The 14939-nt window shown below is 38.7% G+C and overlaps 1 protein-coding gene across 5 annotated transcripts in view; it reads right to left on the minus strand.

Annotated features, from left to right (window-relative positions):
* Positions 1-14939, minus strand: part of unc5db (unc-5 netrin receptor Db) — a 183983-nt gene that overhangs the window by 12160 nt on the left and 156884 nt on the right. For all 5 annotated transcript variants that reach the window (XR_013627106.1, XR_013627105.1, XR_013627104.1 and 2 more), the window contains 2 exons: positions 6269-6496; positions 1-78 (listed from right to left, as the gene is read on the minus strand). The exon at positions 1-78 is cut by the window's left edge and continues 72 nt beyond it. Coding sequence is in view for 1 of the 5 variants with exons in the window: in XM_058070184.2 (XP_057926167.2) it covers positions 1-78; positions 6269-6496 (306 nt within the window). In the remaining 4 variants the exon portion in view is untranslated. The remainder of the gene's footprint in view (positions 79-6268; positions 6497-14939) is intronic.

A 14939-nucleotide genomic window follows, 5' to 3' on the forward strand; every position in this document is an offset into this window, starting at 1 on the left:
GGTGTTTGCTCGGAAAGGCAACATCTTTGGCTCTTCGAGGAGCTGACCCCCTCTGCTCTTCTCTGTGGCCACGACTCCCTGTGGAGGACAAAGAGGAGGAAGGGATGCGTGAGAGCAAGGGGTGTCCAATATGTGGCCTGAGGGATATTTGCGTCCCACGGCTGTTATAAGTTGTTGTTTTATAAATATGTTTTAAGAAAAACATTTAAAAATAACCATCTCTGTGTGGAGTTTGCATGTTCTCCCCGTGCATGCGTGGGTTTTCTCCGGGTACTCCGGTTTCCTCCCACATTCCAAAAAAACATGCTAGGTTAATTAGCCACTCCAAATTGTCCATAGGTATGAACGTGAGTGTGAATGGTTGTTTGTCTATATGTGCCCTGTGATTGGCTGGCCACCAGTCCAGGGTGTACCCCGCCTCTCGCCCAAAAACAGCTGGGATAGGCTCCAGCACCCCCCGCGACCCTCGTGAGGAAAAAGCGGTAGAAAATGAATAAATTAAAATAAAATAAAATAAAATAAAATAAAATAAAATAAAATAAAATAAAATAAAATAAAATAAAATAAAATAAAATAAAATAAAATAAAATAAATTTATTAAATTAAATTAAGAAAGCAGGAAGTGAACAAATGTAACAGTTACTGATACCAGATGGAGGGGTAGGATTTAATAAGCTTTGCTTGGGTTGGGTCTAGAACCGATTAACCGCGGCAGACGAGGGATTATACTATACTTCCATTGTTACAATAGCATATAGCAACAGAGGAATCCAAATACAAATAAGCACAAATGTAACCGAATGTCAACTACAGTATGTAAACATGTGAACATTCTGTTCAACCTGAGCCATGAATGAAAAATGAACAGCAAAACCTGAAGTAATTTTACTAGAATAAAAGTAAAAATATTAAGAAAAAAGTTGTAATTTAACGAAAAAAAAGTTGTAATTTTACAACATTTGCATGTAATGGTATGATGAATAATAACATTATTTATTATCTATTAAAATGTGAGTGTGTTGGTAAAGATGGGTAAAATATACAGTAGTAGTTTTCTGCAAAAAAACAAGAGGATATGATTAAAAGGTAAGAAAAAAAATGGAAATCTATAAAAACAAAATCCCAAAGCACATGGGCCACTATTTTTATTTATTTATTTTGCATACTACCACCTGTTCTTCCAAAATTGACATCTCTAATAGTGACATCATTTAACACTGAATCACTTAACAAATCCTCTAGATTGCACTCTCCATTAGCGTCACACGAATCCTCGACATGGCAGATTGAAGCTCGTATTTCATGTTGTTGAAAGGATGAAATTGAATTTGCGACGATGACACAGCATCATTTGTCACCACTGCGGTGCGTCCAAGTGGCCTGGATATCCTCAAGCATTTCAGTCAATGCAAACACAAGCGTGACTGATGGCACAGATTGACATGAGTATGTGGGGATAACCGTGTAAGGGCCGCATTTGTTTGGATTGAAGCACATTGCCGGCTGTCATTTTGGTAGGTGTGAAAAATATACAACCACTGACAAAACATCGGATGAAACACATTCAGGGAAAGTGACAGCAGGCAAACTGGAACGTAGGGTGTATTTCATGTGTACCATACTGCAGTATATGTCCGGATTTGTGAATGAACATGACTCATTTCTGTCATTTATGGGCAGAGCAATGTAGGATAACAACCTCAACATGTATAGGAAACTAAGCCACTTTAGCATGATGCTGATCAGCTTTGTGAGAAATCACATAGTACGTCCTGGCACTTATTGCAAAGGTTAATCAGAATGTCAATGTCAAGCTAGCAATGAGTATATTAACTCCTTAGGCACCAGATTTTTTTTCAGTTTTGACGTTCCTATTTGAAAAGGTTGAACCTTGAAAACGGTTAGCGGTAGCAGCATAGTGTCAATTAGAATAATCCTCTGTATGACCCAAAGTTTGTAATGGGAGTAAATGTACATGGTGGCTGCACGGTGGTCGAGTGGTTAGCACGCAGATCTCACAGCTAGGAGACCAGGGTTCAATTCCACCTGTGGCCATTTCTGTGTGGAGTTTTCATGTTCTCCCCGTTCATGCGTGGGTACTCCGGTTTCCTCCCACATTCCAAAAACATGCTTTCGAAGAGTTGGGAATTTTCTGGTTGAGCATTTGACAGTGTGTGGTGAGTTTGAGGCTCGCAAAGTGATGGAGTGAGTGAGTGAGTCCCAACCCGCTGTACTTGCAAGTGTGGGCCAGAACGGATTTAGGAGACACTATGGAACACATTCAGTGCAGGAGAAACTTTTGTTGTGTGCGGGGCGGCATCAGGCTGACAGACGAGTGCCGGCATTTTATCTACTCCCTCTTCTGGAGTTCAGAAGGCAGCAGATGTTACTGGAGGGGCCCAACAGAGGTGGGCAAACCTGCTTTTCATTTAGGTTTTCCGTTAATGTTAGAAGACTAGAAATATGTACAGAGAAAAAATTATTACGTTTGATTAATGTTCATGTTAAAGGTTAAATAACTGTTAATAGTTATCCTCCCTATCCGTGTGGAAGTGGTAAGTTTTTGGCGATTTAAGTTGAAAGGAAATAACTTGAAGGCTACCGTTTAGGTGGCTAGCTCTCTAGTTTGCGAGTTAGCATGTGTCTCAAGACCCTGCAGTTGCGCAATATGTTGTAAATAAAAAGAGTATAAATGTGACTATAGTCGTGTTTTGTCATGTCTACAGGGCTCTAATAATGCTTTGTTCATTTTAATCTGAAAAAAATCATTTGTCTACCCACCAACTATATGTGGTTTCTGTTTTATTATTATTATTATATTTATTTATTAGTGATTGATTGATTTTCTTTATTCTTGATTTGTTTATTTATTTTTCATCATATTTTGTGTAGAAAAATAAAAATGAAGATATTTGAGAACAGTGGAATGTTCAGAGCTTTTATTGTAGAAAATCGGAACCAAAGCACTGAAAAAGTTTGTATATTTTTCTGTTTTTAATAAATGTGTTTTTTTTGGGTTGTTTTGTTTTTTTTTAACCTGATGTGGCCCAGTCTACGAAATATTCCATTTATGATCAAAGGGAACCTATTATACAAATTTTCGGGCCTTTTTATTGTGTTCCGAACTCCTATAGAGCAGCTACACTAATAATCCGAACAGAAAGCTTTCTAGATCTTCCAGATGCTGCACTTCTCCCTGCAGTGATTTCGGCGGCTTGTTTAATTTACTCCACCCTCGGCCGTCTTCCAGGTACGCCTCCTGCCAAGCTCACTCCGCTGTGATTGGTCGCACTCCCGAGGACTTTGGTTCGGTTACTTACACAAAATAAACACAGTTAGAACACGGATAAATTGTCGCTCACAGCTTACTTTCCTGACTATTCAATATGACCAAGTAAGTTTGGAAAGGCATCGGACAGTTTGGAGGATAGTCCAGGTTTGTCCACAAGACAGTCCTGTGTAAAGCGCCATTGACAGATGCGTATATTTTTCTCTTGCTGGCCAGGAATCAGCAACGTCAAACACTTCGACCAGTTGCATACCTCAGCTCAATAACATTAGCTTTCCCTCACATTGGAAAAAAAATATTTGATAGCCATTACTCAACAGGGCATGCCCTTATAAGGAAGTCTAGGTGGTGGACTTACATGTGTACATACGTGTGATTGTTTGCAGTAATAGTACACGCTTTCTTTTCATTGAGGAAAAGGTCGCTGTATTATAAATCAGTGCCAAGCAAATGTTAATCAATAGTTCAGTTTTTATCGTGTTTGTCTTGTTATTTTTTTTTCTTCAGCAAGCTAAAGGGGTTTTTAAGCACCGAGATCCCATAAGTGAACATCTAAGAAATCAAGTCCCCTCTGCTCCCTTGAGAGCGTTGACTAAATCGGAAACTCAGCCAAGGGACTCGCTTTTTCCTCGCGACCCCTTCCTGTCATGTAACAGCCATCAGCAGCAGCTGGCTTTAAAATGGATTCCGAATCTGGTTTATTCCTTTCCAAGAGAGATGCCAGACGTGTGCGCATCCCTTGGGTTCTTGTCTGTCAAGCGCCACATCTCTGTTGTGTTTTTCCAAGCTTCAGTAATCACACCCTGCTTTCTGCTTCTGCGGTAATCCCGATTCAACACAAACTATATATGTGAAATATGTTTTCTTGGGCTGAGAGCGGTAAAACATGACGCTTGACATTTTGAGGGATTTTGATTTTTAGGATGCAGTCTATTGAAGAAATGTTACCTTGAAATTTGGTTTTCAAAGACACACCATCCAGGCTGCGTGAGGAACTCATTAAAAAATAACACTTTTATGAGTTGAAATACTACCATGTGAGAGAGTATTTATTTTGGCAAAGCCTCTGCAAAGGTCTGAATTCTCAAATGTATTACCATCATTTTTTATGTGCCGCATGCTCAACATCTCTTTCAATACTAACAAGATCCGGTACTAGTAAAAGTACTCAAAACTGGACACCTTTTCTCCGCCGAGTGGCTGTGATACCCCTAACATTCTCTCCAAATCTGACAGCCGATCAAAACCCTGTGGGACTCCTAATTCACGCTCCTAATTCAGCTGCTCATCACCTCCCTGCCGATGGGTTTCGCCAGTTGCAGTTATTTATCAATTACAAGATAACAATCCGATTGGACTGGTGGCCAGCCAATCACAGGGCACATATAGACAAACAACCATTCACACTCACATTCATACCTATGGACAATTTGGAGTCGCTATCAAAATAAAAATACTATAATACAATAAAAATACTATAAAAACCTGCTCTGTGTTAAAATTCTTGGCTTTCTGAAATGGATGAATTGGATTTACATTATTTCTTATTGAAAAAAAATTATTTGGTTAGAGTATGTTTTGGTTAGAGTTGGACCTTCAGGAATGGATTAATGATGCTAACCAAGGTTCCGCTGTATTATGATTTCATTCATTCATTCATTTTGTACCGCTTATCTTCACGAGGGTCGCGGGGGTGCTGGAGCCTATCCCAGCTATCTTCGGGCGATAGGCGGGGTACACCCTGGACTGGTGGCCAGCCAATCACAGGGCACATATAGACAAACAACCATTCACACTCACATTCATACCTATGGACAATTTGGAGTCGCCAATTAACCTAGCATGTTTTTGGAATGTGGGAGGAAACCGGAGTACCTGGCAAAAACGAGGAGAATTTGGAGTCGCTATAAAAATAAAAATACTATAATACAATAAAAATACTATAAAAACCTGCTCTGTGTTAAAATTCTTGGCTTTCTGAAATGGATGAATTGGATTTACATTATTTCTTATTGAAAAAATATTATTTGGTTAGAGTATGTTTTGGTTAGAGTTGGACCTTCAGGAATGGATTAATGATGCTAACCAAGGTTCCGCTGTATTATGATTTCATTCATTCATTCATTTTGTACCGCTTATCTTCACGAGGGTCGCGGGGGTGCTGGAGCCTATCCCAGCTATCTTCGGGCGAGAGGCGGGGTACACCCTGGACTGGTTGCCAGCCAATCACAGGGCACATATAGACAAACAACCATTCACACTCACATTCATACCTATGGACAATTTGGAGTCGCTATAAAAATAAAAATACTATAATACAATAAAAATACTATAATACAATAAAAATACTATAAAAACCTGCTCTGTGTTAAAACTCTTGGCTTTCTGAAATGGATGAATTGGATTTACATTATTTCTTATTGAAAAAAAAATTTGGTTAGAGTATGTTTTGGTTAGAGTTGGACCTTCAGGAATGGATGGCAGAGATGGCCGAGGGTGGAATTGAACTTGGGTCTCCTAGCTGTGTGGCCTGTGTGCTAACCACTCATCATCCGTGCAGTCAAAATAAGAACATTCATTTATTTTGTACCGCTTATCTTCACGAGGGTCGCGGGGGTGCTGGAGCCTATCCCAGCTATCTTCAGGCGAGAGGCGGGGTACACCCTGGACTGGTGGCCAGCCAATCACAGGGCACATATAGACAAACAACCATTCACACTCACATTCATACCTATGGACAATTTGGAGTCGCTAATTAACCTAGCATGTTTTTGGAATGTGGGAGGAAACCGGAGTACCCGGAGAAAACCCACGCATGCACGGGGAGAACATGCAAACTCCACACAGAGATGGCCGAGGGTGGAATTATGTTAGAAATTACTTCATTTAAAAAAAAAATACTAATGTGACAAATGTGTATTATGAATATGCCTTTCGAGCAATATGTCCATTTTTATTGCTGTGTGTCGTGTTCCCCACCTGAAAAGCAAGTGGTGTATCATCCACACAGTACACCCGCAGGCTGTAGTTCATGGAAGTGGCCTCCATGTTCCCAAACACAGCCAGCTTCAGTCTCTTGATGGCGGCCTGTGTCAGGGGCTCTCCCACCAGGGTGTATGAACCAGGCTGGTCAAGCAGCAGGTGGCAGCTTGTTGAGTCCATTAGGCAGTAACACGACGTGGACTCGTCCTCCACCAACATCACCTCCTGGAACACACAACACGAGACTGAATTGTAGGTTTTGACCTCCTATAATCGTGAGAAAGTTCAGGATATTGAAAAAGTTAAGGATATTCTACTGCACATAAATGTTCTGCTTCTGTGTAATATTTATATAAATATATATATATATATATATATGAGTATTTGTATACTCATATTTTGTATTGCATTTTCAGCTCATTTCTACTCATTGATCATTTTGTCATGATCTGCACTTGTTTTGGTCTGCTGCCCCCTGTTGTCTCTTTTATGTCCTACAGCGGACTCCTGCCTTGTTCTCCAGGTCTGCACACGTGTTGCCCATCAGCTATTAGGCCTTCATATACTACTCCACTTCCATTGTTCCCCTGTTAGATGCTTTACCTTGTCATGCCTCGTCCTGACCTTTTGTCTCTCTGCCCTGTAACTCGTATTTTTGTTGTCTGTAAGTAGTTGAGACACTTTGCAGATCCTTATTTGCTACTTTGTACTCTTTTGTTTGTACTTTTAGCTTCCTAGTGGCCTTCCATCACTGGCGTCTTTTGTTGTACTTTGTTTTTCCTCCTCTGTCAGCACCCTTTGTTTATTACGAAATACTTTTTTTACTACATTTGCCTTGGTTCTGCTTTTGGGTCCTCAACACCTGGCACTAGTGCCAAACAGTGTAAGACAATAATTCTCAACTCATTCAATCCCAGCTATTTTTCCAAAGCAACCATTGTTTTATTATTTGGACTGAATATTGTGTACTTGTGGGCTGTATATATTCCAAAAGAAAGATTAGACTCTCATCTTTCAGAAAAAAGGTTGTTTCTACCTTTTTCCCTTCTTTAGTAATCAGCAGTAGAACATAGGTTATTATTATTATTATTATAATTTGTTGCTAAATATCAGTTTTCTTTCAACTTTCAATGTCTATCCATCCATTTTCTGTGCCGCTGATCCTCACTCAAGGGTGGCATTGGTATGCTGGAGCCTATCCCAGCTGACTTTAGGCGAGAGGCGGGGTGCACCCTGGACTGGTTGCCAGCCAATGCATAACTTTGACAATATAAACAACATAAAAATTGTTGTTTTACATGAAAATAACTTTTTAAAAAAAAAAACAAATATAGCACCATGAACTATTTACAATGTTCCCATTTGCAACTGAACTGTGTGCGTTAAAATTTCCTAACCTACTTTGCATAACACAAAGGGATGCCGTTTCATTTCCTGGTTGCACCGGAGCATGTTTGGATTTCAATGGGAAAGATGCAGGCTGTGCGCTTAATAAATGAATAAATACAATTCTGCCGCCTTGTGGCCATTTTTTTTTTTGCTTAAAACTGCACCAATATAATACTTGAAATTGTAATTGAATCGCAAGGGAATCGTTGTTACAACCAGTCCTTACACCCCTAATAATACATAACATCAGCGTCTCCTGTTCAGGGTCACTTGGACGATACGAGACGACTTTCTATGGGCGATTTAGGGTGTCCAATTAACCCAACATGTGTTCGCTGTGTGTGGGAAACCCGAGTAGTGCAGGCACAAGGAGAACAACCACCCTGGTAACCACCCAGATCTGCCCATCTTCATTCAAAGTAAGATATTTGAAACTACTGTAAACTACTAGAATATCTCTTTATCAGCACTTTGGGACAATTGACAAGTAAAAGACCCCCCCGAACTGATCCTTGCTTTTCTTGGGGGCTACCAGTGAATGCAAAAAACACAAGTAATTGATATGAACACACACACTCACTTAGCATAATCAGAGTTGCGCAACACTTAAGATATGACTAATGGAAAAATACTGTGAACCACACAATAGATGCTTTGTTCTCACTAACACCGGCTTGACTCTCACTTCCACAAAGACTTGGCTTTCACTTTCCAGTTGCTAGCCAGTAATCCCTCATTTATTGAAACGTGCGAAAAGCTAGTGTTTCCGTACCCAAACAAACCTTGGCGGAAAATTATTATCAGTGAAGCATAAACTTTTATAAACATATAAAAGATGTTGGCTTTTTAACAGCGTATAGGTATGCTTTACATTTTAACTGTATTATCACATAGCTTTAATTTACTACTGATTTATAGTGAATGAGATGTTCGTTCATTTATTCATTCATTCATTCATTTTCTACCACTTTTCCTCACAAGGGTCGCGGAGGTGCTGGAGCCTATCCCAACTGTCCTTGGGCGAGAGGCGGGGACACCCTGGACTGGTGGCCAGCCAATCACAGGGCACATATAGACAAACAACCATTCACACTCACATTCATACTACAGACAATTTGGAGTTGCTATAAAAATAAAAATACTATAATACAATAAAAATACTATAAAAACCTGCTCTGTGTTAAAATTCTTGGCTTTCTGAAATGGATGAATTGGATTTACATTATTTCTTATTGAAAAAAAATATTTGGTTAGAGTATGTTTTGGTTAGAGTTGGACCTTCAGGAATGGATTAATGATGCTAACCAAGGTTCTGCTGTATTATGATTTCATTCATTCATTCATTCATTTACTACTGCTTTTTCCTCTCGAGGGTCGTGGGGGTGCTGGAGCCTATCCCAGCTGTCTTCGGGTGTGAGGCGGGGTACACCCTGGACTGGTGGCCAGCCAATCACAGGGCACATATAGACAAACAACCATTCACACTCACATTCATACCTATGGACAATTTGGAGTCGCTATAAAAATAAAAATACTATAATACAATAAAAATACTATAAAAACCTGCTCTGTGTTAAAATTCTTGGCTTTCTGAAATGGATGAATTGGATTTACATGATTTCTTATTGAAAAAAATTATTTGGTTAGAGTATGTTTTGGTTATGGTTGGACCTTCAGGAATGGATTAATGATGCTAACCAAGGTTCTGCTGTATTATGATTTCATTCATTCATTCATTTTCTACTGCTTTTTCCTCTCGAGAGTATCCCAGCTGTCTTCGGGCGAGAGGCGGGGTACACCCTGGACTGTTGGCCAGCCAATCGCAGGGCACATATAGACAAACAACCATTCACACTCACATTCATACCTATGGACAATTTGGAGTCGCTAATTAACCTAGCATGTTTTTGGAATGTGGGAGGAAACCGGAGTACCCGGAGAAAACGGGAAGAACATGCAAATTCGAATTCAGGAATCGAACTCGAGTCTTCTCGCTGTGTGGCCTGCGCGCTAACCATGCCAAATATTTAACAAAAAGTTGCAATTTTGCAAAGGAATTCTGAATCTGCAATGTCTGGGGATCCACTATATGTGAACCTAAGTTAGACAGAAAAATATTGTTCCACTCAGGTTTCATAAATAAAGCAAGCACTTAGAGAACATAATTTAATTTGTCTTCCACGAGCTTTGCTTTTATAAAACCTCTTAAATTGAGATTGTGTTAAATTCAAAGAAGCACATACAGCATCAAATATTCATGCCAAGAGCTGCACGGACAACGTGTATGAATTATGGATTGAATTCTTGTACACCAACCACTGTACAACAATAGTGTAGGTAAATAATAAGTGTGAATTATAAAATGAATTCTACACAGTGTGTGACCCGATCTCCTGGGAACAAAAAAGCATTCTCTAAAAAGACGCAGTACACAGCAGAACACAAAATAGTCGAGTATGAGCAACACAGTGTGTTTTATTTATGAGACAACAGCATTCTAAGCACTTCATTATATTCAACTGGACAGAAGGAATTGTTTCTACCGAGATTTCCTCCTCATTTCTTTACATGACAAGATTTGTTTTCTTGTCCACAAAGAAAATGAATACCAAACTAAAATATGAGATGGCCGAGGGTGGAATTGAACCCTGGTCTCCTAGCTGTGAAGTCTGTGTGCTAACCACTTGTCCGCTGTGCAGCCCTGGTTCAGTATATTTTTCATCAAAATAGTCGTCATGCAAAAATGTTGTGTTGCTGCTGGATGTTCACGGTATCCGAGTGATATTGTTGTGGGGGTGCTGGGCGAGAGGCGGGGTACACCCTGGACTGGTTGCCAGCAAATCACAGGGCACATATAGACAAACAACCATTCACACTCACATTCATACCTATGGACAATTTGGAGTCGCTATAAAAATAAAAATACTATAATACAATAAAAATACTATAAAAACCTGCTCTGTGTTAAAATTCTTGGCTTTCTGAAATGGATGAATTGGATTTACATGATTTCTTATTGAAAAAAAAATATTTGGTTAGAGTATGTTTTGGTTAGAGTTGGACCTTCAGGAATGGATTAATGATGCTAACCAAGGTTCCGCTATATTATGATTTCATTCATTCATTCATTCATTTTCTACTGCTTTTTCCTCTCCAGGGTCACGGGGGGTGCTGGAGCCTATCCCGGCTATCTTCAGGCGAGAGGCGGGGTACACCCTGGACTGGTGGCCAGCCAATCACAGGGCACATATAGACAAACAACCATTCACACTCACATTCATACCTATGGACAATTTGGAGTCGCTATAAAAATAAAAATACTATAATACAATAAAAATACTATAATACAATAAAAATACTATAAAAACCTGCTCTGTGTTAAAATTCTTGGCTTTCTGAAATGGATGAATTGGATTTACATTATTTCTTATTGAAAAAAATTATTTGGTTAGAGTATGTTTTGGTTAGAGTTGGACCTTCAGGAATGGATTAATGATGCTAACCAAGGTTCCGCTGTATTATGATTTCATTTTACACAAACATTTCTTCTTGCCATTTATTTTATTATGATTTATTATTAAGTCATTCCCACTCACATTCATACCTATGGACAATTTGGAGTGGCTAATTAACCTAGCATGTTTTTGGAATGTGGGAGGAAACCGGAGTACCCGGAGAAAACCCACGCATGCACGGGGAGAACATGTAAACTCCACACAGATATGGCCGAGGGTGGAATTGAACTCGGGTCTCCTAGCTGTGAGGTCTGCTGTCCAATCATGTGAAGGTACAAATCCACCACCTGACACCTGAGTCCATTATCCAGTGAACCAACATTACAATGAAACCCATTGAGTTTTTTTTTTTACCTTTACTGTTAGACAGTATAGGAGTGTAGTACATGTACTGTATATATATATGTTTTGCTGTGCCAGAACATATTTTCTACGGTCCGCTTCACCAATTGCAGTTGTGTCATAATACATTATTTATGTCACTGGCAGTACTTGATTTGAGAGGGGATGTAGTAGATGACGAGAATATAAACGACAACGCCAGCAATAGCACCTCCTGTTTTCAATTAAAATGGAAAATGGTCGAATTAAAGAGAATGGTCTGTAATAATAATATTAATAATGGTGGTTTACATTTTATAGCGCTTGATCTTCATCCATTCATTCACTCCTCAGTCAAACACTGGTGGTTAGTACAGTTCTCGCCTTGGAGTCGTCTGATGGAAACCTGGCTGACAATTCACTGACTATTTTTTTTAATGAACGGAAGCTAAGAAGAAGAACAAAACATCAGAGAAGAGTTGCACTGCTTGCATAAACTCCATGTTGCTGCACTACATAGCAGCCAAATGGAGAATTGCTGCCATCCCATAAACAATCCTCGGCTTTTTCCAACTGATTGCCTGACATCAAAATTCATTGTGACGGATCTTTCCTGATGCACAAATCAATATTTCTGTTGTCATATTTCCTATGCCCTTTACTGTAATTGTCTCACCACTTCCCTATTGACTGACATTACAGCCATGCTCATTAGGCTCTGTAATTCTTTATTTTACTCAAAAAGCAGTATTACCTTCTTCTGGACTGGCCACAGAGACGTAAGTCAGTATCTGTTTTTATTTCAATATGAATATATTACCATTCCTTTTATTAGTAATAGGAGTCGTAAGGAAGTTCATTGTAGACTACCTGATTGTTCAAATGTAATTATCGTATTTTCCGAACTATAAGTCACACTTATTTTCATAGGTTGGCTGTTCCTGCGACTTATACTCCAGAGCGACTTATAAATGAAAAAAGTGTTTATGTAACATAAACACTGGTCATCTTTTCTGTTCATGTTTATTTTTTGTGTAGCTGAATAAGCATTATGTTAGCATATCTTACACCTATTCTGCCTGTTCTTTATTATTTTATTGTTAGAACTTGCATTCCAAGAGGACGTAATGTCTGTTTTGGTCATAAAATAAATTACCGGCAAAAAATGCGACTTATACTACAGTGCGACTTATGTATGTTTTTTTCTAACTAATTATGCATTTTTGGCCTTATGCGACTTATACTCTGGGGCGACTTATGTATGTTTATTTCTAACTAATTATGCATTTTTGGCCTTATGCGACTTATACTCTGGGGCGACTTATGTATGTTTATTTCTAACTAATTATGCATTTTTGGCCTTGTGCGACTTATATTCCGGAGCGACTTATAGTCCAAAAATACGGTACTGTACTGTACCTGTGTCTTGTGTGAGCAACTGAAACCCACAGAAATACCTGTCGATTGGGGGGGGCAATGGTTACTTTTGCTGGTAACTAGTTACTTTTGTAGTGGATTAACTCAGTAATGCAGTTACATTTTTTTTGAGAAGTAACAGGTAATTATAACAAATTACTTTTTTAAAGTAGCGTTCCCAACACTGACTGTCACAGACTAGCGGTGGTAATCGATAGACAAAAACATGGTGGCCAATTCGTGTCAACGGCCTCTCCGACCATCAAAGTCATTCACCACTTTTGCCAACTTAGCGATTTTGCCGCTAGCTCTGGTGATATTCCAACCCCCCTTGATGACATATTTTCTCAAAATGGTAATGGTAATGTTTTTATTTCATTTGAACATGCATCAGATTCCAATTGAATGCATCCCATAATCAGTTCCCAGTTCCACATGTCCAAAAGGAGTAGGAAGAAGCAAAGCTTATTAAATCCTACCCCTCCATCTGGTACTTTTACAATCACTAACTGTTACATTTGTTCACTTCCTGCTTTCCTAATATAGTTTACGTTTTTCTTTATCACGTACCAAAGTACTCGGTGATATGAGCATCCAATACCATAATGGGTACCATAGTAAGTGTCAATATAGTGATATATATAGCACATCATGACTGGTTCAAGACTCTTCATCCTTGTATTTAGCAAACATCAACTGCTTGTATTGTTTCTTGAATTGGCTCATCGTTGTGCATTTTTTGAACTTGTAAGAACCTTTCCTGGTGTCGTTGGGGAGTGTTCTAATTAGGTGAAAGCATGTATTTTTCTGCATTTTGTGTTCTTACTGAACAGCGGTGGGTTCTGTTGGTGCTGGCCCAGCCATGATGTTCAATGAATTGCTGTTACATATTCACCAGAAGAGTGTACTACATCTGTACATCTCAATTTTTTTGTCTCTGCTACAAGATTAAGCTTTTTTCCGACACATTCATATGCAAATCATATTCTAATTAATATGTTTATATTCATATTTTCATATATTTTTTTAAATCACAAAGCATCCTTGTTAGTAGCCTCTTAAGTTGCAGATAAGCCTACATATAAACTATGATGTCATCCTCGGTTGACTGTATTTCAATATTTTTGACCAATAATGGGCCATAGTCAATGCAAAAAGATCATTTATTAATGATCATTTATTACACAGTACACTCTATTTATAACTAAAGAATAATGATTGGTATATACAATGATATAAATTACAATATACAGTATGTCAAGTGAAACTGCTTTAAAAGTAAATCAAACTGACTATAATGGAAAAATGAAGAGAAACAGCAAGAAGAGCAAGACTTTGCGGATCTAATCTGAATGCGCGTCACTCTCCAGAACATAAACCTGAATGCACACCGCACTGAATAGTGAGCACTTGAGTAAGCTCCCGTGGCTTACAAGGACTTGTATCCTCTGTATTTTTTGAATAAAGATTATACACAGTGGCTTGCTTCCAGCAGTAGCTATAAAAAAAAAAACAGTAGCTAAGAATTTTGCTGTGCTATGATGTTATAAAGAATAATCCATAAATCCGACTGACATTAAAAAAGCCTTGATACATCTGGGGTAGTTTGATTTATTTTAGTTTTATTATACTGAGGTTAACTTCTTTATATGCTTGTATGTATGTCATTTCATTTAGGGTCGTATATGGAGCCTATCCCAGCGGTCTTTGTTCGCCAGCCAATCACAGGGCACATATAGACAAACAACCATTCACACTCCTATACCTATGGACAATTTGGAGTCGCTAATTAACCTAGCATGTTTTTGGAATTTGGGAGGAAACCGGAGTACCCGGCAAAAACGAGGAGAATTTGGAGTCGCTATATAAATAAAAATACTATAATACAATAAAAATACTATAAAAACCTGCTCTGTGTTAAAATTCTTGGCTTTCTGAAATGGATGAATTGGATTTACATTATTTCTTATTGAAAAAAAAAATATTTGGTTAGAGTATGTTTTGGTTAGAGTTAGACCTTCAGGAAT

This window comes from Doryrhamphus excisus, linkage group LG3 (assembly GCF_037039965.1).
Source record: "Doryrhamphus excisus strain RoL-2023G ecotype Guam linkage group LG3, RoL_Dexc_Guam_v1.1, whole genome shotgun sequence".
Taxonomy (NCBI): domain Eukaryota; kingdom Metazoa; phylum Chordata; class Actinopteri; order Syngnathiformes; family Syngnathidae; genus Doryrhamphus; species Doryrhamphus excisus.